Source organism: Monopterus albus, unplaced genomic scaffold (genome assembly GCF_001952655.1).
Source record: "Monopterus albus unplaced genomic scaffold, M_albus_1.0 scaffold209.1, whole genome shotgun sequence".
NCBI classification, from domain to species: Eukaryota; Metazoa; Chordata; class Actinopteri; order Synbranchiformes; family Synbranchidae; genus Monopterus; species Monopterus albus.
In genome coordinates, this window is record NW_018128089.1 from 1,320,574 (window position 1) to 1,346,676 (window position 26,103).

A 26,103-nucleotide genomic window follows, 5' to 3' on the forward strand; every position below is an offset into this window, starting at 1 on the left:
CCTCCGGGGGAATGCTGAGGCGTTCCCAGGCCAGCCGAGAGACATAGTCCCTCCAGCGTGTCCTGGGTCTTCCCCGGGGCCTCCTCCCGGTGGGACATGCCTGGAACACCTCCCTAGGAAGGCGCCCAGGAGGCATCCGAAACAGATGCCCGAGCCACCTCAGCTGGCTCCTCTTGATGTGGAGGAGCAGCGGTTCTACTCTGAGCTCCTCCCGGGTGACCGAGCTCCTCACCCTATCTCTAAGGGTGCGCCCGGCCGCCCTGCGGAGGAAGCTCATTTCGGCCACCTGTATCTGGGATCTTGCCCTTTCGGTCATGACCCAAAGCTCATGACCATAGGAACACGAGTTCAAAAGTTTAAATGCTCATTCATTGAAATAAAGACAGACAGCTAGACACTTTATGATGACGTGAAGCTGAGAGCAGCAACCTGAATTAAAACATTAACCTAAAGATGTTTTAACTGTGCCCCAGGACCCAGACAGTGCAGCATGCTGGGAAATCTGCTAAAACGCTAATTTGGATCTTCAGACACTGACTTTGAGTTGTGTAAACGTCAGCTGTTCATTCATTCAGTTCATCTTTTCACATCTTGTGTCTGACAGTAAAAACTAGTCATTTTAAGCTGAATTCATAGGAAATTAAAAGTTCTGTTTACATCATGTTAATGACTGTTGTAATGTCGCAGTTACGTTGCTGTAATGTTGTTCGTTACCTTGGACTACGAGGCGTCCGAGCGCGGTTCTTCTGGATCTGCTGCCCGGTCGATTTGCTGAACACACATACACTCCTGAATGCTGCAGAGTCGCATCAGAGATCATCAGGTTTCCTGTTCCCAAAACCTGGACCCCCTCGACCCCGATGGACCGCCCATCTGACAAACAGAGACAGGTGATCAGGAGAGATGAAGGCAACAGATAAACAGGACAGGTGATCAGGGCACCCGTCCTGTTGGCTGCTCAAACCAGTTATGGCTTCATTTCTTGCGTGGCTTTTATAGGGCCACCATCAAGAGCATACTAATTTATTCTGTCTCTTTGTGGTATGCGGGATGTACCAGGGCTGACAAAAAGGCTTTGGAGAGAGTGGTAAAGGCAGCTGGAGAACAGCGGGCTCCACCTTACCCTCCTTGGAAGGACTGCCTGAGGCACAGCTATCGTTAAAGACACTGGGCACTATCTCTGGTCAGGGACGGTTTCTTTCCTAGGGCCATTTGCACCATTAAATATACAATAGACCACTGTCGCTGTTACTAGTACTTATCAGTACTACTGTCATCAACTGCTCATCAGTATTTATTTATTGCTTTGTGATATTATTTTATGGAATTAAGTTCTTAACTGGTTTCCCTTTTATAACTGTGATGTGTCCAGGTGTGTCCAGATGCGTCCTTAGACTGGAATGTATGATACACCAGAGTAGCGTTCTTGTAATTTCACTGGACACTTAAAACAATGACAATAAAGTATTCTGATTCTGATTAGCTATATGGAGGGAGGTGGAGGTTTATGATGCAGGTGATTACCAAGGCGACTCCAGGACACAATGGGGCGGGGATTTCCTGTGGCGATGCACTCCAAGATGGCAGTCTGGTGGACGTTGATGGTGAGGTTCTGAGGGCCGGACAGGATGACGGGCTCCCGGTAGATTCTGGATCCTGCAACTGGACGCACAGAAACCAGAAAACATCAGAGACCCGAATGATCAGGTGTAAACAGCTGTTGCTCCATCTGAGACCCATGAGGAATCTGTGCCTTCTGTTTGGTCTTTTAGGTCCTTTGCCCAGAGTCTGGTCTTACCAGTGACAGACAGCTGGGCCTCGTGGCTGTATCGAGTGTTGGCGATATTTGAGGCGATGCAGCGAAACAACCCGCTGTCTGTTCGTCGAACGCCGGTGATCTGGAGTACACCATTAGGAAGCAGGGTGTACCTGTGCAAAACAAAAACTATACCTGAGTATGCATAGCACATGTTAAATACTTGTTAGTATATGTTAAACACTAGTGATATGATGATACCAAAAGCTCACAGTATGTTATTGCCGCAATAAAACACCCACAATACAATATTTGTCACAAAAATATGGAAAAATGCCCTTCACTAAAGAATAAATCAGGTTTTTGTACAACTTTCCTTTTAACTTAGTGCTCCTACTCCGTGGTCTATTTTTTCAAGAGAAAAGACTTCAGCAGTGGTTGCTAAGTGGTTGGTTTTGCATTTGTGCATCAGATTTGTTTGCTCATCTTGATTAAAGTGTTGTGCAGAGTGTTGTCCTGACTGTTTATGTGAGATGTACCCAGGACTGTCTCAGTCCTAAATGGGGCTAGTATTATCTTGGTCCAGCAGGATTTGTAAATTGTTTGGCAGTTTCCTTTCTGTCCGTGTCATTTCTTGAAATGGGAAAACTACAATTCTGCCACACAACAGCTGTAAAAGTCGACGATGGAGCATCCACTATGTCAGTTTCAAATTCTGCAACTTGAACACAGTTATACTAGTGAAATAACCATATGTAATATCCTGGTAGGTACCGTGACAGTCCCACGACGGTATAGAGAAATATTTCTGTCACAAAATTACAAATATCATAACCTCCCAATTAAACACGCATGAGGTAAATTATACCTGGGGTCGTCGATGCTCAGTGGGAGTCGGTCTCTCTGCCAGGTGATGTTGGCCTCTGGGATTCCATTGACCTGACAGGTGAGTCTGGCCACTCCCCCTTCATCCACAGCAACAGACTCTGGGTGAGACACAAATTTAGGGAGGGCTGGGGTGGGGTGAGGGGTAAATACAGATATGGATGAATACACGATGACAAAAAGCTGTATATTTGTGTATGTTTTAAGTATGCTTGTATGCTCATGTATGTTTCGCAGTCACCCCTGTGACTCACATGCAAACTGGACCCGGGCCTTGCGGCTAATCAACATGCCATAGCGGTTCTGTGCGGCGCAGTCGTACTCCCCAGCGTCCGTCTCATTGTGCTCTCGCCTCTTGGAGAAGTTTCTAATGAGCAGCGTGCCGTTGCTGAGGACCGTCGCCCTGGTACCGGTGGCCACGGGAACACCATTCCGCCTCCAGGTGATGGAAATGGGCCCTTCCCCCTGAACCTGACAGTCCAACGTCAGGGGGTGGTCCCTCACCGCAATGACATCACTGGGTTCTTTAAGGAAGGCCAGCTCTGAGGCTCCACCCACACCTGAAAGGAGCAGACAGATGAAATACTAACATTAGAGATGTTCTCTTCCTCTGATCTCTTTCTGTCACAGATTACCTGCCACAGGTGAACTCAAATTCAGGAAAGGACTGAGAGCAGGCAGGTAGATCAGAGACCTGAAGACGAGCTCAGGTGGGTTTAAGGTGATTTCAAAAAGCCTCAGACTGTTTCTGCCCTGAACCAGATTCAGTCAAACTATGAAGGAACAGAACATAAATCAATACATAAATAACTGAGTCACTAAATAAATATATTTTGACAATTAACTGGGAAATAAATTGATAAATACACAGTGAAGTTAACTCTTTAATCTACATTTTTTCCTGAGTAATTACCAACATTTATTTTTTTACTAATTTGATTTTACATTCACTGATGTGCTTCAGTATTTAGAGCTTTCAGTCAGTATTTGTCATCCCTAAAGGACTCACACAGTTTTAAAAACTATTTTTAATTGTTTATTATTGTGATTACAGATATATTCAACAAACTGTCCTCACAGCTTGTTTCATGGTGTAAACAGGAACATGTTATCAGGTTGTAATGGCCTAGATATGGCCGTGGAAACCTACCAGTCACTCTCAGAACAAGACTGACAGCCATCACCAAACAGCCCTGAAAACAGTTGGCTACCATAGCAACCGCAGCCTCCAGTCACATTAGGAGCAGTGTGCTTCTGTGAGAATTCTAAACAACTTGAAACAGGGAACTATTTCAGTTACAACTGTTTTCTAACAATGAAGCTTTTTTAGTATTATTGGTTTTAACACATACACATTTATTCACCCATCTATGTACAGTATTTGCTATCCTTTAGGAATCCACATTTATCCTTTCATTTATCCTTTTTTGGTTTATTCAGTTTTTTTTTTTAATCTATTTATTATTTTCCTTTCTTCCTCCCCTCCAAGGACAATAAAGCATCTGTCCAACTATCGAGCCTGTAAGAACACTAGGAGCACGGGTGTGGACCAGACCTGGTCATGCAAAACTACAAATGTGAATCATTGAAATGTAAGAAAAACACCAATACTTGCTGGTTGTTGTATATAAAAATGTACTGCCAATATACAGAGGAAACCCCAGCTCAGTTTGCATCAGCACATCTGAAGACATAAGGTTATATAGCAAACCAGAGGACAAAGAAACCTTTCCTCACTGGGCTAAAACAGTTACAACTATTCAATTGTATATTGTCAGTTCACAACAGAAACCATTCACGGCACCTTACATGGAGAAACACCCAACAAATCACCCTTGACTAAGCAGCTGGCAACAGTGGAGAGGAAAAACCCCCTTTAACAGAAGAAACCTATAAAAGAACCTTACATATTATATTTGTCATGATAGCATCTGGTTTGCACTTAATTCCATTTGATTGATTTTTGTTTTATATTTACAAAACGTTTTATTTTTTGCCTTCCTGCCATGCTGTCACTTATCTGTAAAGCACTGAGAACTGTGTGAAAATGAATGAAGTTCTATTTAACTGGATGGGAGACAACACCTGTGTCTGGATTATTAAAGACTGGCGTTTAACCCAGTCGGTTCATGTGCACGTCTGAACTGATTAATTAAACAGAGGAGCCCGAACTTAAACTTCACAAAGCTGTAAAAATAAAAGTGATTCTCTGGAAATAAAATAAACTTCATCTCTGTGCCTGTGAAACTTCATCAGTCAAAACTGAGCTGGGTCAGTGAACGCATCGCTTTTCTTCCATCTCTTTTCTACTTGAACTTGGTCGAGGTGAGTTTCCCAGGACCCCCACCCCCCACCCAAAAAACACCGCCTCTCACCCCCTATTCTCCCAAACACATCACTCAGACGACACCCACCCAGTCATCACCCCACACACACACTCTCCTGTCCTCCTGTCTTGTTCTGGCCCCAGCTGGTCTCTCAGAGGATGCTTTGGGAGGAGAGACGGCAGCAGGCCTCCCCATGACGTCTGGACCCTCAGACCACCTCAAATGCTGGAAAACACTCCCCCAGACCCTCCACCTTCCATAGCATGAATGACAACAATAATGACAACAAAAGTCTAAACCCAGACACAACAGGCCCCCCACATCCCAAAAAACAACAAAACCACACAAAGTCTGCACCGTCCTCATGCTGCAGCTGCTTCATTTACAACATCTCTCACTTCATTGTTTCACAGCTGCTCATCACTTTCCATGCACTTTTCTCTGTCCTGGTTCAGGTTTGTGTAGGAACAACAGACCAGGGCGCTCTCAGTTTAAAGTACCTAGTTAATTTTACTGAGCAGTTCCCTAAGTCTATGAAATAATTCAACATGCCGCCACAGCTTCCCGACTGCTGCAACCACTAAATGATCAACACCGGTCTGGTGCCGACACTGGGCCGCACATGGACCTGGTTTTCAGTTTGAAGTGAATCACATTTTATTCTCCAAACTGCCAGAACTGAGCTGACACTAACGCACAGTTAGCCTGACAGATCCTCATACAGAACTGGTCCACATGTGTCCTGAATTCAGTGCCTGACATGACCCAATGGAATCTGAGTCCAGGTGCTGGACTGACTGTGTCTCTACATGACTGGAGACACCAGGACCAGACCAGCTTCCTGCGTGAACCGACGTGCCTCCGACTGCAGGTCAAGGATTAAATCCGCACGCCCCCCATCTGGGTCCTCATTATACAACACTGCAGCAGACAGCCTGCCCCCCTGCTCACCCTGACCTGCCCTGTAAATCCCTAAAATCCTCCCCTGCCCCTGCAGATGGGGGCCTCAGCGCCTAAAGGTCGTGAGAGTCTGAGTTCAGGTTCAGGAGACAGCCACCCCCCAAGTGCATTGTCCCACACCCAACTCTGACCATGAACTTCACGGCTTCACTGTGGCAACAATGACAGATCAATTAACCCTTCGTAAACATAATCTAACACTCCGGTCTACTGGTGAACTGCTTCTAGAGCCCCCTTGATCTAGATGTAAGCGTTTTTGTGATTGTGCCTTTTTGGTGGCTGTGAAACTCTTTACCACTGGACATTCAGTCTATCTGAGGTCTGGAGCTTTGAGTCCAAATTAAAGACTTATTTATTTACTCTGGCTTTTACTCCTCAGTAACTCCTAACACTCCAGCAGTTTTCTATTTTACTCTATTAGATGATTATGTTTGATCTTATTTTATCCTGTTGCAAAGCACTTTGGTCAGCTACTAGCTGTTTGAAAGTGCTATATAAATACAGGTTGACTGACTGATGATGAAGGCTCAGAGTCTCTAACAGGATCACTGCCCCCATCCGTCTGTCTACTGGTGTTTATTTAATTGGATCCAATTAAGAGGCTGCTGATTCACTTCCAGCTCGTTAGTTAATTAAGCAGAGGTGTAACCAATGCAGCAACACTCTGTTTATTCATCTGATCTGGATCAGGGTTAGTTTCACAGTCCAAAACAGCTTCATTAAATCTCTACTGAGGCTCTTCTGACATGTATTTTTAATTTCAACCAGTTTCAAACAGAACATTTGTTCTAAGGTAAAAACAAAGCCAATAAGCAGGAATCAGTGAGATGTTTCTGTTCATGTAGAAATGTAACTGTAACTTCGAATGCGGGACAACTGTGAAGACAAACAGCATCTCTCTTAAACCTTTACAGACAAACACACTGAAGTGGGTTTTCCTTTGTAATTTAATTTCAACATGAAGTTCAAGAGCAAAACACACAAAGACGCCTGCTATATGAATATAAGGCTGATGAATACGGACAGAGCGGAGCCTCCTGTCTGCACACAGACTGGGCCACCACATTAAACCTCTCTAATTATTCTTTATTAGTATTTATTTAGAGCAGTGCAGCTTCCTATAAACTGAGTGGGTGCTAACAACTGTTGAAGTATACAACACAGGCAAAATTTTTAAAACACTAACAAACAATACACTGAACAATGACTAACCCTTTGGTAGCAGTTGCTTCATTTCAAACATAAGAAAAGAAAAATGCATGTTTTATGGACACAGCACAAGCTGTGTCACATTTTAGTGCCATTTATCTAAAATAGTCTATTTTTTTCCAGTGTGCGCTGGTCGAATGTCAGCTGCTTCCGACTGAAAACAGAATTATTATCACACAGGCGAAAATCTGATTTCTTTCTATTTAGTATACATGCATACACTCCTATACACATATTTTCCATAAAAGATGAATGCATCTGACCTGAGCAGCAAAGTCCCATCAAAATCATCATCACCACCATGGTGGTCCGGCTCCACATTGTCTTCATGTTCAGTTTAAATCCAGGTCATCTGATACAAAAGGGAAACAACAGTGATGAAAAAATGTTCCTCTTCTTTTTTTTTCGTTCTAAATAATTAAACTCAGAGGTTCATGTAGAGCTGGAGCTCAGAGGTCCTGCTGAGACTCCTGAAGACCAGTTCACACTGAGCTGATACTGAGGGGTGGGGGCGGGGCCACCTTTGGAGGGGTGGGGCCAGAGGGGGCAGGACTGATGGACTCTGAAGTAAGATGGGAGGCAGTCGGTGCTGAGGTCAGTGTGGAGCTGAGGGTTATAATGAGGGAGGGAATGATGTGAAGAGGAAGTGAAAGAAAGAAGAATGCAGGGAGGAAATAAATATGACAGCAGGAAAGTAATGCTCTGATCTGCCTGGAGACAGCTGTGTGTGGGACTGTGGTTGGTTCAAACAGGTGTCTGTTCAGTATAGAAAGTGAAACTAAAGTTGCTGAGTGAAAGAGCAGGAAATGGACTGATCAGCCAGGCCAGACTCGTGATCACAGACATGTTTGTCCTCCAGCTCGTGTTTGTGCCTCTGTTCTTTCATCAGGTGATGAGTTCAGGTAACAAACTGTTTCTGTCCTTCTTCAGGGTGTGTTAATAATCATTTATCGGCATTGTTGTAGTACCAGTGAGTACTAGCAGGGTCAGCTAATTAATCACGACTGACCAATGATGATTTTAATGATCTATGATTTTCTAAACTTACCAACTATGGAGCAGAACTCAAAATGCTATCTCTTACTGTTTGAAAGGTCCACCTGCAAGGGACCACGGGGGCCTTCAAACCTGAATAAGACACAGCTGCCTACAGACAACCATGGTATGTTTTATCCATAATGCTTTATTTATCTCAGGCTCAGGACGACATTCGCTGTGGGCCCTGGCCAACTACATCTCAGGGACAACCCCATTTCCAGAGTTCTCTGTGGTCCTGATGTTGGACGACATCCAGGTGGGATACTTTGACTCGGAGATCGACCGGATAACAAGGACTGGCGGTGGAGGTGAGGTGGACCTGGGCCAGGAGGCCGTGTTTGTGCTGCGGGACATTTTCTCCAGCATGAAGAAAAGGCTGACGCTGGTCAAACACCGCTTCAATCTGACAACGGGAGTCCACATCCAGCAGAGGATGACAGGCTGTGAGGTACTGGAGGACGGACAGCCGGCGCTCATCATGTTCAGGGATGGCTCCAATGGGCAGGACGCTGACAGCCTGTTGTACAACATGACGCATTTTACCTATGCTAGTGGGGACAGCTGGGAGATCCAGTGGGACACCATGAAGAAGACATACTTCCAGATGCTCTACTCCAACATCTACCTGCCTTTCTGTGTCCGGACGCTCCAGCAGTTCTTCGAACGCGAGAAACACCTGGTCACACGTCGGGTCCGTCCTAGAGTACGCTTCATAACGAAGCAGGTGGTGGGCGGGGCTCTGGTCACTTGTCTGGCCACAGACTTCTATCCTCGCCACATCAACCTGACACTACTGCGGGACGGCCAGCCTGTGGACGAGGGCGAGCTGTCCGGTGGATTGGTGCTGCCCAATGGTAATGGCCTCTACCAGGTGAGGAAAACCCTGATGGTAGATGATGAGGAGCTGCGGAGGAAACACAACTACACCTGTACCACCTCTCACCTAAGCATGGACAACCGTCTGGAGGTGAGCTGGAGGGCCGAGTTCTCCCGCTCACACAGGATTCACATCATCTCTGCTCCTGCTGGTCTGTTGATGGCTGTTATGCTGCTGCTACTGCTGCTGTGGTGGAGGAGGAGGTACAAAGGGGGGACGGAGGCTGTCACCACAGAAACACAGGAAAGTCTGAGCTCTGAAGAATAAAATTATCACTGTCCTGCCCCTTGTGGTCGAGACATAATGGGGCTGTCTGGGGGGAGCTCTCTGGAGTGGGCAGCATGGGGAGGGAGAGCTGGGTCCCTAATCAACAGGGTCTGGAGCAGTTTGGTAAGGAATCAGGATCTGCTGTTTCACAGCTGGATAACATTAGTCACAACAACTACAAATAAACATAAATCATAATGAAACAGTACAGCAGTGCTGTCATCAGTAGACAACATATACTCGTAAATGAATATAACCAAAAAAGGCCAGAACATCAACACAGTCACCACGGCGGATCCGACCCTGCTGAGCCTGGAGCTCCCTGACCAGGCCTCGGTCCAACTCGGCTGCCAGCCGTCAGGACGGACACACTGCCAGTCCCCTCCAAGTCTTTATCATTATTATTTATTTACAGTATGTGATCATGTACACTACTCTCTCCCCCAACTTGCCTATTACTCACTAAATGTTTTCCCTCGTTAGACTGAACAGAGCTAAACAAGACCACTATTAGAACTTGGTTTCACCAACTGTCGTTCACCTCTGTCACTGTCCTCTGCAGCAAAACAGCTTCTGTCCCTTTGCTGCTGGGATTACTTCACCTGCAGCTGGAAAACTGGGACAGACACAAACTTTACTTCCTGAGGAGAGGTCATAGATCACAGCTCCCCTCTCTGATTGGCTGGATATGGAAGTGAAGGTGAATGTGTCTCCTCCTCACTGGGACTTTGGTCGGGGTGTCTGCGGCTCAGGAGGTAGAGCAGCTCTAGGGTCATCGGTTCAATCCCCGGCTTCTCCAGCCCACATGTAGAAGTCCCCTTGAGCAAGCCGCTGAACATCAGTGCACATCAGTGTGTAGAAAACCTTTGACTGGTGAAAGACCGAACATGCTGAAAACGGGCCATTTTTTATCTCAGCCAATCAATCAGTACACATGTAATTAATGGGATCAGTGTTTGTCAGAAAGCAAAGCTCCTTCCTGGTCTCTCCAAAGTCTCAGGTCAGGTTTTGAAACTCTGTTGCTGTTCATCAGACTGTTACAGTGAAATCACAGAAATGATGCTCAACAATATCTGCAAACATCAAATTTACTTCAGAAAACCCTGCATATAAAATGATTGTTTTGTTTTGTTCCATTTTCAGTATATTTACTGTTACATTTTCCAAACTCGTCTATCAGCTTAATGTCTGCGCTGAACATGTTACTTCTCCTGAACGCAGTGCAGATAAAGGTGTGTGAACTGGGCACACACACCATCTGGACTCCACCATCGCCACTGTAACTCTGTGTTTATTTAACCAAACACACACAGCTCAGGGGCTGCTCTCCCCAACATAAAACGAACATGTGGACATGTCCACAGATTCACCAGTGCCACTGGATAAATCCTGAGTCCAGTCCCAGAGTCTCTGGTTGAGTCTGTCTCATGATAAAATCTAAAAGAGCTGCAGGATGGTTCCTGTGCATGCGATAAAACCCGCTGTAAAAAGTGTCCAAACATTGAATCATAAAATGTGACTTGTCGTCAGTGTGTGTGCTGCTGTTTCAGTAAATAGCCTCGTCCATGTTGTCATCACTGTCGCCTCCAAAGTCCTCTCCATTATCAAAGTACGACATGACGTAGTCTGTCTCCTGGAAACACACGTTCAGATGAGTTAATAAACTGAATGTTAAAAGTTAAAAACACACTGGTTACTAGTGAACATTAATATTACATCAGGTGTTCCACAGGTATAATTATTACACATAATTGTGTCTAATTAAACTTATGTTAGTAACTGTCATGGTACACAATAATAACATGGTGAAGACTATTGGTGTCATCACACATCAATCACCATCTCATTACACAGTACCTGTGAGGACACAACGGAAGTGTTGTTCCACAAGAAGATTTATGAAGCGTTAATTAAAATTAACACATTTTTCTACTGCATATACAGAATACACATCAATAACATATTGAACTTAAGATCAGTTTTATTGCCCTTCATAAACCGACTCATTAGCCAGGAAAAACTCTCTTAGCGAGTCACATTTGGTTTGTTGCTCCATCGACATGTGACTGTGTTGTCAGATAAAGTCGAACTGCACAGTCATCATATTTAACTTGAGTCGCTGATATGCAGCAGTTACAGAAGAAAGAATGGATGACAATTCACATTCATCAGGTCAGCAACAAAACACAGAGAGTCACACACGTTGCATGTTAATGCCTTGTTTCTGTAACGTTAGAGAAAATTGTTGTAAGGTTGGAGAAGCTACTATGTCTGCATTATGTCGGTTAAAATATGGGGTTTGTCAGTTACCCACTTTGTTTAGAGTGTTACACATCTCTTTTCATCAGTACATACACCATTGTTTACCTATCTATGGAGGAGACATTCAGCTTAATAATGCCATTGCAGTTCATTGTGCTGTCCACTTTCATACTCTGGTTCGAACGTGTCTGGTAGGATTTGAGGTATTGTCACTGTCGAAAACGTAGCTTATTTGTCTCTGATTCCCCCCCCCCCATTAATCCTTTTAATGTAGGATTAAACATTAAAAGGCTGGAAATGAACAAAATGAGCATGATATGGGGACTTTAATCATTCCTAATTAAGCATCACATAAATTACACATTTGAACTTGTTAACATCTAATTTTAATTCAACTCTCACCTCCTCAAACTCTTCCTCGTTGTACTCCTCCTCTCCCTCAGCCTCCTCTTCCTCCTGTTTCTTCTTCTCCTCCCCCTGCTCCTCCTCCTCCGAGCTCTCCTGCTCCTCCTTCTTCTCTAGGCTCTGTCACAGTTAAGGTGGAGCTATTGGTTAAGGTGGAAATGCCAGACTACAGGACACAGTTTAAGGTAGAAATTGTAGACTACAGGACAAAGGTAAAGGAAAAAACTGTTGCAGCTGAAAGGACGTGGTACACCAGTGTCATGGTCCACCACGGTATAAAACTGACGGTTATCATAACGTGCACATTTACTTATTACCGGTATTGAAGAAAAAAATAAGTTTTCAGTAAGGAGCACCAGTGCTCATCGTGGAAGAAGTTAAGTCTGGAGCCCTGCAGTACATGTGGTAGTTATTAGTACTTCAGGTGTTCCCAGGAAAATCCTAGGGTTTAAATTCATGTTTACTGAAGTCTGTCTCACCTCCAGTTTGAGCAGCACCTCCTCTTTCTCTTTGACCTTTTTCTTCTTCTGACCAGACTGAACTCTGTTAGAGTGACCGAGTGCCACCGAGATGCCTGAAGGTCAAAGACAGGAAGACATTAATGCAACTGTACTTTATGCAGCACACCTGAAACACCTGAGAGCTGCAGAGAGAAAACATCCAGCATTGTTTCTACAGTACAGAGTTTGATCCAGGTTTGTTCTCTGCCATAGTTTCCATGCTCAGAGTGTATTCAGAGTACTGTGTGTACACAGAACACTCGGTGTACTGACCATCTTGGGGAGGTTTCCTGATGTGGACTCTGAGCTCTTGGGGTAATCTCTTCCATTCTGAAACAACCATAAGTCATTCAAAACTCTCAGTTTAACATCACACTAAAAGTTCACAGCAGCTTCACAAACAGATCACACTGCTTCGCTGACTGCACCCTTTGTGCTGTAGATTTCATTTCAAACTGGTAAAATGACAATTTCTGCCCATCAATAAACCAATCAGTGTATGCTCAATATCCCACCATGATAAAGTGAAAATGTGTTTTTAGATACAACAGCGATGGACTGGCGACCTGCCCAGGGTGTACCCCGCCTCTCGCCCGCAGCTGGCTGGGATTGGGTCCAGCCCCCCGTGACCCCGTTTGGGACTAAGCGGTATAGAAAATGGATGGATGGATGGATGGATACAACAGTGAAATCCATCATATCCAGACATCTCCAGACCCTCTGCTGTGGCTCCACACTGTGCTCAGGTACATCCTGTTTGACAGGTGTCCTGATCCTGACCGGAGTCCACCTGTGGCAAACTGGGCTGACTGGACAGAGCGTAGACACGCACACACCTATGTGTGTCAAACCATGTCTGAAGCTCTGAGCGTCCCCAAGAGCACAGTGGTCTGGGACTGGGACATGGAACCGGCAGGACTCCTCCTGGAGTCGGTGTGTAGAAGCTGCTGGAGGACGAGCGTCTCAGCAGCTCTCCATCCATCAGGCTTGTATGGTTGAGTGGCTGCACAGAAGCCATGTTTTCACTGTGTCTTTATGGGTTACTGAGCATTGATCAGTAGGAAAAACATGGAAGTGTTTTCCATTTAAAATTACATCTATGCTAAAGGCTCCAAATACTTCTGGCAAACTACAGCGACAGAACCAAAGACTTCATAGAAACAGTGACCTTAAAACATCTGTAACAAATATAAGTGATCACTGATCCAACATCTACTGATCTGCTGGTCTGTGATCAATACATAAAAACCAATCACTGGTGGTGTCGACCTGGTGCCACAACTGTCATCTGTCTTTGTTAAATGACCAGTAAATCAAGCAATCAACACATATCAGGTATTATCAGTAATGTCAGAGAGGCTCACCTGGAGTCCAGCGCATCAGGCTGTCGGGCTGCTCACTGCTGTGGTATTTGTCCGAGTACCTCTCCACATCTGGACGGGAAACACACAGGACAAGAACTTATCAATAAAACAATGTACAATGTACAAGACACTGGGCCTAATTCAAGTACAGATCTCTATGTCTCTAATTTCCGTTAATTTCTTTAACTGTCTTCGGATATTGTGGCCAGTGTGTCAGGGTTAGGTTTTCCAGTGTCTGAGCTCAGACGCAGGGCGGTTGAAGGCACCTGGGGGCCCACATGGAGATCTGGGAGCATCTGGCGGCCCACCTGAGAGCCGTGCACAGCCCCGATGCGCTGGTCCAGCTCAGGTCACTGGGCCAACCTGTCCTCCTCCATCGGTCAGCAATTCTCTTCTATTTGTTTTGTTGTCTCAGATTAGAGATCAGACATCTTTTTACTTCATCAGTTGTGTGCCCTTCTCCATATACAGTGTTCACTGAGCAAAGAAGAGCCTCCCATGCTTTGTTTTTGTTTTATATTCACTACTGACACTACACTAAGTGTCAGTAGGGGGTATATGACAGCTTTTTGCTCTTCTAGCTAAAGTTTTTCCTCCATTTGGAGTTTGATGCTCCACCATCATTAGATTTTTACTGTAGCATTGACTTTCTCAGCTTGTCTTTTCAATTTCTGTGTGAGGCTCCTGTGTGCACACAGCCCTGCAGTCTCATGCCCTATTAAGGACACTGGCAAGATGTCTACCTATAGTAATTAGGAATGACTGGCACGCGCCTTTAGCTTACCAAGACAATGGGGTTCATCAGTGGCAAACAATTATGTGGTTTAAGAACATGCTCATGAATCAGATGCAGATTTTTCTTAGGGCCTTGCTTAAGAACATAAAACAAACAAACAAAAAAAAAAACATAAGAAGATGTTGGTCAATGAGGTCCAGTGTTCTTATATCAGCTGATCAGCACCTGCACTGATCATGAGAAAAGATCAGCTTGACTGACCATTAACTTATTAATAATGACATGCTGTGTTGCTCTGTGTGTGTCAGTGGTGGTGTGTTTTGTCGTTGTGTGAGGCATCTGCTCAGCACAGTAAGGACACACTTCTACACTGTGAGGACATGCTGTCCAGCCCTCACCCGTTCACGGGGCTGTCTGACGATTCAGATTATGGTTTGATGTTACTGTTAAGGCCTAGAGAAAACATCATGAATAGATGGTCCTCACAAGTACAAAGAGACACAGCTGTGTGTGTTCTGTGACCTCTGACCTCTGTGCGGAGCAGCTGGTTGGATGAAGAAGGGCAGACTCCTCATGGCTCCTCTGAACTCCTGTTTAAGAGCCAACAGATACTCCACCTCCTCCCCACCTGCCAGGGGGAGAGGCTTGTGTTCCATCACCTGGACAACAACAAACAGACTGAGTCAAGTACAAGTCCCAGAGTGCACTGCTGTCAGTGCTGTCACTGCATTACTGTGATAATGAAGAACTCTCTCTCAAGTTATCTGACAGATGCACAGACCTGAAACTGGACGCACATAGTAGTATAGTAGGCCACTGCAACTTCCTATTTCCATTTATAACACAGGTTCAGCAATTTGCCAGCTTTTTAAAGTTCACTGTAAAAGGGGCTTAATCAAAAAATCCGCATTGAAGGAGGGTCAAAACACTGGCAATTTGCCACACAATCTCTGTGTAAAAGGGGCTACAGAGAACAATGTATGGTAAACACCCAGGCTGCCATCATGACTCTTAAATGAAAGTCAGTTGTGCGCTTACATGAGAGCTGAAAGTTTCTAGACAGAGGTTCAGGTCTGAAAGTCTTACAGGGAACAGAGGTGTAGGTTGTTGCATGGATGGAGGTAAACTGTCTCCTCTGTTGATGCTAACTGCATCAACATTGAAATTCATCATCCTGCGACGACGACCACAACCCGCCATCACTGCTGCTCCTCAGACAGGATCCAACAGGATCAGCAGCTGGTTGGGCACAAGTCTGGATCCTGGCCTAACAAACAGAATCAAATCAAACAACTTTATCACTGATCGGGTTTGAAAATGATCTTCAGCTCTTTAAAGAAAACAAAAAAACATCACACATGTACAGCAAAGACGTTAACAAGAAGTATGCAGCAGTACCAAGGCTGAATAACAGCTGTTCACCTGTTCTGCAGTAGTCCATGCCCATATTATGACTTTAACACTCTGTGTGTACGTGATCATAAATTAACCAAGATACTGTAATTCCCGACTACATTTCTAGACAGTATGAATGGGTGATCAATATCAGTGGAAATGTGCTATAACATCCTTTATAAACCCCTGCTGACACATTCATAACCTAAATCCTTTATTAAAAAATGGTGCCCCAAAGGCTCAGGACCACCATAACCTTTTACAGCATCTGCAGTAGCCAAGAGTCAAGGGCCCATGCACAAGATCTCTGAACATTCTTAACTAGACAGCACTGCCGCACACTGCTGGGCTCTGAACTAGATGAAGCTGCCTGCTAACAGAGCTAGCTTGGTCCGATAACGAAGCATCTCTAAAAACATCTCTAAAAACGTCAGAACAAATACTATCCATCAGTCCTGACTCTCAGCACTGGAGCCCCCCAGGCATGCGTGTTGAACCCTCTGCTTTACACCTTGTACACTCATGACTGTAACACAAACACAATCATCAAATTTGCAGACAACACTACTGTAGTGGGACTGACCCAGAACAACAGCAAGTCGGCCTACAGAGATGAAGTCCAAAAACTGCCGATATGGTACTCTGAAAACAAGCTGGCACTAAACCCCTCCAAAACCAAAGAAATGGTTATTGATTTTTGGAGGAAGAGGGAGTAACCTGCTCCTCTTTACATTAAAGGAGACATGGTGGAGAGGGTCACTGACTTGAAAGTCCTGAGAGACATGTCTCTCAGGACATCACATGGACAATTAACACCACCTCACTTGTGAAGGTTACTTACTCGTTAAGGTCACTGAGGAGAGTTAACCTGTCCCAGAAACTGCTGCTGTCCTTCTATAAATGTTCTGCAGAGAGCATCAGTACCCATGACATCCTGGTGTGGTTCATAGGCTGCACTGTGGCTGACAGGAAGGCTCTGGACAGAGTGATTAAATCAGCTGAGGGTATCATAAGGACTCTGCTTTCCTCTCTCGCAGACATAAACAGAGCCCGAAGCCTGCAACGAGCCACAAAAATAATCAAAGACCCCTTTCACCCTGGGAACCACCTGTGCTATATGTCTATGAACAGACTCTTCAGTAGCTTTAACCCACATGCAATAAAAGAACTAAACTCCAATGTGCAATGATCAACATGCTGCTAGACACTGTGAGGCACTGTTGTTGACGTGTTTTGTCTCTGTCTTTTATTGTACTTATTATTTATTAGTTTTAACCAAAAATGACAAATTTCATTGTACATTTGTGTAATGACAAAGAAGGCCGTTCTATTCTAATATATCCTATTCTAAACTGGAGTGGGAGGTTTCTTCTGTTAAAGGGAGTTTTCCCTCCCCACTGTCGCCAAATACTGCTCAAGGGGGGTTTGTTGGGGTCTTCTGTACAACACTGCAACATCTAGACCCGATTATGTAAAATGCCCGGAGATGATTTCTATGAGTTATACGCATAAACTGAATTCTAAAAATTGTTTTCACAAAATTTTTATTTTGTATTTGCTGTTACCTTATGTTAAGGTTACAAAGCATACCGAGCGCCTCTGCACTGGAGTCAAATTCCCTGTGTGTGTTTAACATACATACTTGGCCAATAAAGCCGATTCTGAAACAGGTGTTATCTGTACATTAGCTGTATTAGCAGGATGCAGTGCAGTTAGCATGTTTAGTAGCCGTGTTCCCTTCCATTCCAACCTCTAGTCTTTCTCCGTATTTCTCGACTAAACCTCTTCTCCCCCGCAACATCTCATCTTCTCGTCAGACGTGAACACGCATTCAGACACACTTCTGCTGTCACTGGATCATCTGGTAAAAAGTTCTTTAGAGTAACCAGCGGGGTACCTTCTCCTTCTTCTTCTTCTCCTTCTTCTTCTTCTTCTTCTGCAATGTTTACTTTTTGTCAGTCACCGCCCCCTGCAGGCCTGGGTGTATTTATAAATTACTGTACAGACTCAGCTGCTCAGGACTGTGTTCTACTGAGATGTTTCTGGTATTTAGCAGTACCAACAGCATCAGACAAGCGATGATGCAAATCTTGGTCCTCCCGTACCTCACAGTCCACCAGGCTCTGCAGACAGTCAAAGGGACATGGACAGTTATTTGTGGATGCCCTAGAGTAGATCTGCTTTCCAGCTGTACTCAAAATAAAGTAAGAGAGTTCAGTCTAAAGTCTCTGTATTCTCAAAGTATGAAAAGAACAAGTAAAGTACATCAGCTTTGCATTTAAGTTTATTACTCAAGTAAATATACTTTGCTCCAATGTACATACTCTAGAAACAGATAGATCTGTTCCTGTAACCACCGCTACAACCTGTCCAGGACACAAAGAGGCTTTAGAAGATCTCTTACTTTCTTTATTTAAAGTCATTCAGTAGAACACCTTTAAGAGAACCTTTTCACATCCTGGTCGTACTGTGTTATTTACAGAGATGAGTACAGCTGGAAAGCAGAGCTGCTGCCGGATGTCCACAAATAACTATCCATGTGTCCGTCTTCCAGGAATCGACCCTGATCTGATCTGAGGTCGATTTCCTACTGGCATGCTCACATCAACCTCTATAATTACACCATTATTTTGGAAACTCTTTCTATGAAGCACATTTGCTGCTGCAGGAACTTCAGTCCTGACTTTAAAAAACTGACAAACCCCGACTTCTCAGGGGCTCCTTAAGGGTCATCTCAGTAATTATCTCTCTGCTGTGATTGGCTGTGGTGTGTTTACTGTGGCTGGTACACATGAGCGCTGAGTTGTAGCAGGAGATACATGTGAGTACGTGTGCTGCATGTTGTCCCCAAGCTGCTGTGACCTTTGACCTCTTCTGTCTACAGGGTCTGTTGACTCAGAGCTAACGTTAGCATTAGCTCAGTGTTTCTAAATGTAGAAACAGAAAGAGGAATCTGAGCACTGACTCCAACACTTGATCACACTCTGAATGAGTGATCACTGGGCATCAACCAATCACACGTCGCCTGGGATACCCTGCCACCCAATCAGTGATGACAGGCTGCTGGTCACGCATGTGGAGGACTGCAGTCCAAGAAAAAGAAGAAGTAGAAGAAAGGTATAGGGGCCAAATGTAATATGATGAGTGCAGGTCTTCAGGATGTGCCTCTGTGTTCAGACTTCATCTGTTTATAGGTGATTTATATATTTTATTGTATATTAGTATTATTGTTAAAATAATTTTAACTTGTATGATCCACAGTACATCTTTAATATGTCAAATGTGTCAAAGTTCAAGCTGAACAGCTGCAGTCTCAGTAAACAACAGAGTCAGATTACACTGCACTGACTTTCATTCAGCCTCAGGACATGTTCTCAAACCTGAACTAAACTGAATTCTAAAATCAGGTCTAAACCCACAAAAGTAAAAAAATAAATAAATAAATCCAATGAATGTTGTCACATTGAAAAATGTTCACACTTTTCTGAAATGTCCTCATTTTAAATGTTATTTTCTAAAGTCTTTGCAATTTATTAAATGTCTCCATTGTCATTTTTCAAAAATGTCACTTCCACTTTCAAAAAAGCTTCAAATTTTTGCTATTCAAAAATAATTATGTCCATACCATCCCTCTATAGGCAGTCGTTATTGTCTAAAATTGTTGTTCCTGTTTTAAATGGCCACATTTTACAAAAGCGTTAGTGCAAAGTGAAGATACAGAATCAAGATTTAATATTTGACCTGTAGGGGTCAGGGAAGATCAAATGAACGTCCTGGTAGAGTCGCTCAGGCCGTCTGCTTACACATGAGCCATGGGATTCGACCTTTAACACAGTTTTACTAACACACCATAACACAAGCCATGTTTCTAAAACAACACACTACACTGTGTTTATGTGTTTCTCACAGGCCTTCTTAGCAGGGACAACGCTCATTACGTGATCTGACTGCGGTAGGAAACACCTGAGAGTCGGCTGCCTTCCCTTAGTTATGCTGCTATAGGCCTAGACTGCCCCATGATGCTCTGAGCTCCTCTCCTCTCCTCTCTCCATGCATCTACAGTATATGCCACAACTACGCTTCCCTAACTACGTGTCTCCTCTCTTCCATAGTGTATCCTCTCTCTCTCCCTGTACCTTTCTGCAGGTTGCCCTGGCCCTGGAGCTCAATGTTTCTGATGAGCAATCACCGGCCACATCAACCTGCCCAATGTTTGACTGTTTGTTGTGTCTTGTTGCTTTTCTTTTCTTTCCTCTATCCACTCACCCCCACTGGCTGTGGTAGATGGCTGCCCACCGAGAGCCGGGGTCTGTCGGAGGTTTCTTCTATTAAAAGGAGTTTTTCCTCCCCGCTGTCGCCAAGTACTGCTCTGGGGGATTTGTTGGGTTTTTCCTCTATAATAATAGCAGTAAAGTTTAGACCTTACTTTGTAAAGTGTCCTGAAACAACTTTTGTTGGTGATTTGGTGCTATATAAATAAAACTGAATTTATGGAGGTCCACTACTGGTAGAAGTATGCAGAACTTTCACGCAAGTAGTGATACTCAGTTACAAGTAATTTTTAAGTGAACAGCAGTATTGTCAATGAAAAACACATCAAGTATCAAAAGTACTCATTATCACTACTGGTAGAAGTTGGATTGTTATTCCTGATGCATTTACATTCAGACATGAAATGTAGCTGTTGGCCGAGTTATAAACTGGGCTGTTTTGTGTTTAACGATTTATAAAACTGGTGTTTTATATGAACTGGTGAATCTATCACTTACTACAGCTGTCAAGAGACAAATGTGGCGCAGCAAAATGCGACTACCCTAAAGTTCTACTGAGAACCAGTATTTATTTCCCAGTGCACATGAATGCATCACTGTGATCTTTTTAAACCAACAAACTTTCATTAAGACTTTGGTGATTTTTATTCCTTGCTGATACAGTTTGTTGTAACTGGTTACAGCAGTCTGATTATTATCCACTCCTACATGTAGCATCTATAAATTAGGAACACCTGGATTGTATTTATTGTGCGATCACAGCCCCCAGTGAAACATGCTCAGAGTTGAATGGGGATTTAAAATTTTGAAACAAAGTTTGCAAACTGCTTTATTGTTTCAGTAAAAAAAATAAACATTTGCTATTATTTACAAAATATATACAACTACGTCTTTCTTTTACAGTAGTAGTAAAAAAAAACAACAACAATCAGAACATTGGGGTGAGTGACAAGAAAAATCTAAACAATACTCTTCACAACAAAAGGTTTGTGCACAAAGATGGGTAACAGGTCAGATACTGAGTCCACACTGAGGTCAGCCTCCGCCCTCAAGGCTCCCATCAGGGCTGGACAGGACAGGCGTTGGACGGTCTAGAGCAGGGGTGTCAAACTCAATCGCACAGGGGGCCAAAACTCAAAGCACGCTTTAGGTCGCCGGCCGAACAGGATAAAAATTTATTGAACAGACTAAAACTAAACGTTTTTTGAACATAAATATGAATCGAAACAGATACGATACAATATTATTCCAAAATAAATAAACTTGAACTTAACATCAGCAACCGTATTTCTGCTAAGGCTCACATTTGCAAACACCTGCTTTTTGTCTGGACACAAGACGTCGCACACTTTCATCATGCAGCTCAGAAACTCTCCCTCGGTAAATGTCCGGGCTGATTTTCTCCTCTGCTGCAATAAAACTTGCTTTCACAGCAGCTTCACTGTGTGATTTCACTTTGGTGAAAATGTCTGCTGTGATGTCAGATTCCCTCCGCCTCAGGACATTCTCAGAAGACCTGAACCACCTGAGGAGGATTAGCAGAGTTGTGATCCACCTGAGGACAAGGAGACAGAACAAGATTCAAACTGAGGGTTGGACATCAAAGTATCTCGTCTTTTATCTCATTTAATTTAATGTCACTTTATTTCATGTAAGAAAGAAAGTCACTTTCAGCTTTTCCCGTTGAGGGGTCGCCACAGCAAATGTTCACACTCACGACTCGCATGTTGAGATTTGGCATGTGTTTTACGCTGGATGCCCTTCCTAACGCAACCTGGATTTGAACCCAGGACGCCGCAGCGAGAGCGCTGCGCCTTAACCACTAGCCTACCAGGGATGGCTTAATGTCACTTTATTTCTTGTAATCATTTGCATTTATTTTTATTTAATCTGCTTTTTTGCTCCTCCATTTCATTTGAATCTCAGTTCATCTCATTTCAACTCATCTCATCCCAGCTCATGATCTCATCTAGTTTTATTTCAGGCCCCTTCTTGTCTAATGTTATTTTGATCTCCTCCAGTTAAATGTTATCCAGCTTCATATTTGATCTTATCCCAGTCATCTCATCATTATCCTGTCTAATTTCATTTTATCTAAACTCTCCTCAGGTTATCCTTTTGTGTTATCTAAAATCTTATTCCATCTCCTCTGATCTTTTTGAATGTCTCTTCTAGTTTTTCTGTCTCATCTTTGTCATTTCATTTTAGCTCATATTTCATCTTAACCTTATTTGATCTCATCATCTCATTTTTACCCCTGCTCATCATTTCGTTCTATTTAGTCTAACCTCATCTCAAATGATCTTATCTCATTTTCTTCATTTATCAAGTTTTATTTCATGTTTATCAAATTTTCTTTCATATTAATCTCAATGACCTCATCTCATATCTTATTTCTAAATCTAATCTGTTCATTGCATTTTGATATCATCCCACTTGGTTCCGTGTTATCTTACCTTGGCATGTTAGTCTCATGTCACCTAAATTGATCTAATTGTATTTTACCTTTTAAAATTTCATCTCATATGACTTCATCTATCTTGCCTCATTATCTCTCATTTAACTCCAGCTGGTCTCATATAGTTTCTTAAAACCTAATTTAATCTTTTTATAACTTAATTTTGTTTCATTTCATATAATCTCATTTTAATTCATTGTTCTCAGTCTCATTTTATTTAATTTTATCTCATCTCACCTAATTTGATCTACTCTAATGTTATCATATTGGTTTCACCTCTCTACTTTGCTCATATCATCTTTCTGCATCTAATCTTTTTTCTTTAATCCCATCTTTTTGTTTTATTTGCCATGCAATGCCACTTTTACTCATTTTATTTAATCTAATCTTATCATGTTCTCAGATCAGATGATCCTGGCTCTGATTTGATCTCATTATTCCCTTTTCCAAATCGAGGGCCAGACCAAACCAAACTGAACCGGGGGTGGTGTTGCCTCACCTCACTGTATGCAGGAGGAGGGGGATAGCTCAGTTCAGGTGCTCTCATGAAGAGCCCCCCTTCATCATCGTCTTCACCACCGTCGTAGTCGTGCAGCAGTGGTGTGTGGAGACCGTCCATCCTCAGGTCTCTGTGGATGTTACTGTAGCTGGGAGGGGCTGAGGGGAAAGAGACCCAGCTGCTCATTGATCCGGCCTGGCTAGTCATGCTGCTGGTCCTGCTGCCAACTCCACTGTACGGTATTGTACCGATGACCAGAGGCAGCTCCAGGGTCAGTTTCTCACTGCCGGGGATGTGCAGGTAGATCTGCAGGAAGGAGGGGAAGTTAAACTCACCTGGTTTTATACCAGGTCATGTCATATAATCCTACGTCATTTTGTATACTCTCATTTTAATGTATTTTACCTCTTCTTTTCTCAAGGTCTCAACTTAAGTTACTTCAACCTTATTTTATATTACCTACTATAATTTTAAAATTCCACCTTTTCATCTGATTCCATTTATTGTCATGTTTTATTTTTCTGATTATGTCTCACCTTACATTATGTTACAGCTAATATTCATATTACCTCTATCTATTCACTTGATTGATCTAATCTCATTTCATATTGTCTCATCTTACAAATATCTGCTTGATTTCGATCTCACCTTGGTCTCTCATTTTAATCTAACTCACTTGATTTTGTTTTCTCCCATCATAATTTATCTCACTTTATCTCATCTTATCTCAGATCAGCATCTCTCTTTAATGTGTTTGAAGTCTCAATCAGAGGTCTGTACTGGTGGCTGAGACCTGATCCAGGACCAGAGTCTGACCACAGTCTATTCAGCTAGAACAGCAGTTGAAATGTTTGGTAGTGTTAGCGACTGTTTGGTAACTGTAGACCTGCCTTCACTCCTACACCCACATAGAACTTTTACTGGTGTTGGTGATAACACCACCTGGGGCCAAATAATGGGTAAACATCATTTAACTCGTACACTGATCTTCCACAGGAACACTCTCTCAGTCTTTGGCACATTTAATTGTGGATTACTGACAGATCCTGGTTCAGGTCCTGTATTTATAACTGCTGATCTCAGGTGTGTTTTAATACTTGAGAGGCTCTCAGTAAACTCTAACATTATTAAGGTCTGCTCCAGGGAGGTTTCCTCTTGGGCTGCATCAGCCATGACTCACCATGAGGGTGTAGTCCATCCTGATGATGTCACAGCCCAGCAGTGAGGGCTTCAATTTGGGTACCCTGATAATCTTTCCTTGCCACATGTCACACATCCCTGAGATGATATGGTTTCCTCGAACTGCTGACAGTTTCTGACGCAACACCTGAACCACAGGACAAACTCGTCAGAGGTCAGACCTTTTTTATTTTCTAAGGTTAGAAATGTGTCTGTGCATCACCTTGGTGATTCCATCAGCAAGGTATGAGTGTGTAGCAATGATGGCGGCCTTCGGAACTACAATGCGTGAACACGTGTTCTCAAACTTGGCATTGATGTTGATGTCTTCTCCCTCACAGAATCCCTTCCTTTCGATCTGAGCACTGATGGACACCTGGCCATCAGGGATGAACATGCAGGTGACCTTCTTCTGTGTGGAGGCTGCAGCTGGAGCCTGAAGAAGGAAAGATTCACCTGGTCAGAGGTCAGCCAGGTGTTAGAGCACCTACGTTTCAGACACTGTCATCTTTGTGACACTTGACAGATTCCCAACAGGTTCATTATATACCCCAAGTGGTCAGTTTATTAGGAACACCTGTCTCAAACTGCAAGTCTAATCTAACATCCCTGCAGCAAATCCTCCTTTAACTGTACTGTGTAATACCGAGAGATGTTTCTGGATTTTTGTCCACCCCATTTATATCAGTGAGTCTTAATACCAGAAACGGCTCTCTGTATAACACAACCGCAACTCCTGGATGGACAACAGTTTGTTCAGTTTTCACAATGTTGTGAAGTAACTCTGCCAGTAAAAACAGAGCTGGTGAAAGCTGAAGCAACAGGTTTTGAGCATCTGTAAGCCGATTTTCAAAAAGATGAAGTGAAACTAAGAAGGTTTTGAAATACAGAAATCTAGCAACTGATCACACAGTCACCAAACTTTCATATTCATGACTCAGTGTTTGCGTGATAATGTCTTTGCCGTGTGATTTCATACCAGCATGTTGGGTTGGTTGACATCCAGTGGCTCCTCCACCTCAAACTCCCTCTCACACTGCAAAGCATCCTGGGAAGGCCTGTCCAGCATCGCCCGGACGTAGTAACGGACGTAACCAAATTTTCCTTTATAGGACGACACCAGATGCCTGAGGACACACCAGAAAATCAGCTAGTGTTATCAATAAGTGATCAGTTATGAGACTGACTGTAATCAATCAGTGAGTCTCACCCCGGTGCCGGCAGCTCAAAGCCAAACGTCCAGCTGTAGGTTTTACCAGGCTGCACCAGGAAACTCCCATCCGGGTCTGAGGAAAAACACAGGAGCTGCTTTCACTTTCAGTTTTAATGTCACACAAACATATGTAAACATAATGCAATGTATTTATTTCCTTTCTACTTTATGTATCCATTCAAACACTAGATCATCTGTCATGTATATCAAACTACTTCATACTGGCTCTGTGATTTGAATCACATAAACAAAATGATGAAGCATTTTGAGCAGCTTCCTGAAAATCTAGACGACAGGTCACTTTGCCTGCAGCTGGGTCCTGTTTGAAGTGCACTGAGATGAACTTAACTGTCAGGGCCACTCAGCGGCCGCTGCCTCTCCTCCACCTTTCTCTCCTCTATTTTCTTGATCTGCGGGATTCTGCACCTCAGCTGTGTTGCACTCGGTAATTGGCGACTCGTTTGTCGGTGCACACAGCTGGGGTGCATCCCGCTGATTAGTT

General features: G+C 43.6%; 4 protein-coding genes across 10 annotated transcripts in view; 1 reads left to right on the forward strand and 3 right to left on the reverse strand.

The window, feature by feature from the left end:
* LOC109970867 (immunoglobulin superfamily DCC subclass member 3-like) overlaps nucleotides 1–9,201 on the reverse strand; it is a 16,856-nt gene extending 7,655 nt beyond the window's left edge. For both annotated transcript variants that reach the window (XR_002276462.1, XM_020618719.1), the window contains exons 1-7: nucleotides 9,119–9,201; nucleotides 7,401–7,489; nucleotides 2,896–3,201; nucleotides 2,625–2,769; nucleotides 1,799–1,929; nucleotides 1,525–1,662; nucleotides 715–873 (exon numbers count right to left, since the gene is read on the reverse strand). Coding sequence is in view for 1 of the 2 variants with exons in the window: in XM_020618719.1 (XP_020474375.1) it covers nucleotides 715–873; nucleotides 1,525–1,662; nucleotides 1,799–1,929; nucleotides 2,625–2,769; nucleotides 2,896–3,201; nucleotides 7,401–7,467 (946 nt within the window). In the remaining variant the exon portion in view is untranslated. The remainder of the gene's footprint in view (nucleotides 1–714; nucleotides 874–1,524; nucleotides 1,663–1,798; nucleotides 1,930–2,624; nucleotides 2,770–2,895; nucleotides 3,202–7,400; nucleotides 7,490–9,118) is intronic.
* Nucleotides 7,784–9,479, forward strand: LOC109970868 (hereditary hemochromatosis protein homolog). Of its 2 annotated transcripts, none has more exons than XM_020618720.1 (2): nucleotides 7,784–8,039; nucleotides 8,334–9,479. In XM_020618720.1, exons 1-2 carry the CDS (start codon nucleotides 7,982–7,984, stop codon nucleotides 9,317–9,319), a joined length of 1,044 nt encoding a protein of 347 aa, XP_020474376.1. In that variant the 5' UTR covers nucleotides 7,784–7,981; the 3' UTR covers nucleotides 9,320–9,479. The 2 variants fall into 2 exon arrangements, with proteins under 2 accessions (XP_020474376.1, XP_020474377.1); XM_020618721.1 differs by having other exon boundaries at nucleotides 7,969–8,039; nucleotides 8,232–9,479.
* A 910-nt stretch (nucleotides 9,480–10,389) lies between these two features.
* Nucleotides 10,390–17,912, reverse strand: polr3glb (RNA polymerase III subunit GL b). 4 transcript variants are annotated; one of them, XM_020618725.1, is made up of 9 exons: nucleotides 17,732–17,912; nucleotides 16,823–16,957; nucleotides 15,673–15,853; nucleotides 15,116–15,245; nucleotides 13,851–13,919; nucleotides 12,760–12,816; nucleotides 12,466–12,560; nucleotides 11,984–12,106; nucleotides 10,390–10,952 (listed from the first exon to the last, which is right to left on the reverse strand). In XM_020618725.1, exons 3-9 carry the CDS (start codon nucleotides 15,784–15,786, stop codon nucleotides 10,866–10,868), a joined length of 675 nt encoding a protein of 224 aa, XP_020474381.1. In that variant the 5' UTR covers nucleotides 15,787–15,853; nucleotides 16,823–16,957; nucleotides 17,732–17,912; the 3' UTR covers nucleotides 10,390–10,865. The 4 variants fall into 4 exon arrangements, with proteins under 4 accessions (XP_020474381.1, XP_020474379.1, XP_020474380.1 ...); XM_020618723.1 differs by having other exon boundaries at nucleotides 16,823–17,038; XM_020618724.1 differs by having other exon boundaries at nucleotides 16,823–17,038; nucleotides 17,879–17,910.
* A 3,822-nt stretch (nucleotides 17,913–21,734) lies between these two features.
* The window catches only part of LOC109970830 (thioredoxin-interacting protein-like), a 6,245-nt gene continuing 1,876 nt past the window's right edge, over nucleotides 21,735–26,103 (reverse strand). For both annotated transcript variants that reach the window (XM_020618671.1, XM_020618670.1), the window contains exons 3-8: nucleotides 25,599–25,674; nucleotides 25,368–25,515; nucleotides 24,612–24,824; nucleotides 24,390–24,536; nucleotides 23,210–23,515; nucleotides 21,735–21,807 (exon numbers count right to left, since the gene is read on the reverse strand). In XM_020618671.1, the coding sequence (XP_020474327.1) occupies nucleotides 21,760–21,807; nucleotides 23,210–23,515; nucleotides 24,390–24,536; nucleotides 24,612–24,824; nucleotides 25,368–25,515; nucleotides 25,599–25,674 (938 nt within the window). In that variant the 3' untranslated portion in view covers nucleotides 21,735–21,759. The remainder of the gene's footprint in view (nucleotides 21,808–23,209; nucleotides 23,516–24,389; nucleotides 24,537–24,611; nucleotides 24,825–25,367; nucleotides 25,516–25,598; nucleotides 25,675–26,103) is intronic.

What these genes read in the sequence shown, in the direction of transcription:
- LOC109970868 (XM_020618720.1), top strand. Translation starts at nt 7,982, where the DNA reads ATGTTTGTCCTCCAGCTCGTGTTTGTGCCTCTGTTCTTTCATCAGGTG. An exon ending in TCATCAGGTGATGAGTTCAG is followed by an intron (nt 8,040 to 8,333) that starts GTAACAAACTGT and finishes TATTTATCTCAG; the next exon opens with GCTCAGGACGACATTCGCTG.
- polr3glb (XM_020618726.1), bottom strand. Translation starts at nt 15,786, where the DNA reads ATGGCGGGTTGTGGTCGTCGTCGCAGGATGATGAATTTCAATGTTGAT. An exon ending in ACCAGCTGCTCCGCACAGAG is followed by an intron (nt 13,920 to 15,115) that starts GTCAGAGGTCAC and finishes TTTCCCGTCCAG; the next exon opens with ATGTGGAGAGGTACTCGGAC. An exon ending in AGGTGCTGCTCAAACTGGAG is followed by an intron (nt 12,107 to 12,465) that starts GTGAGACAGACT and finishes TAACTGTGACAG; the next exon opens with AGCCTAGAGAAGAAGGAGGA.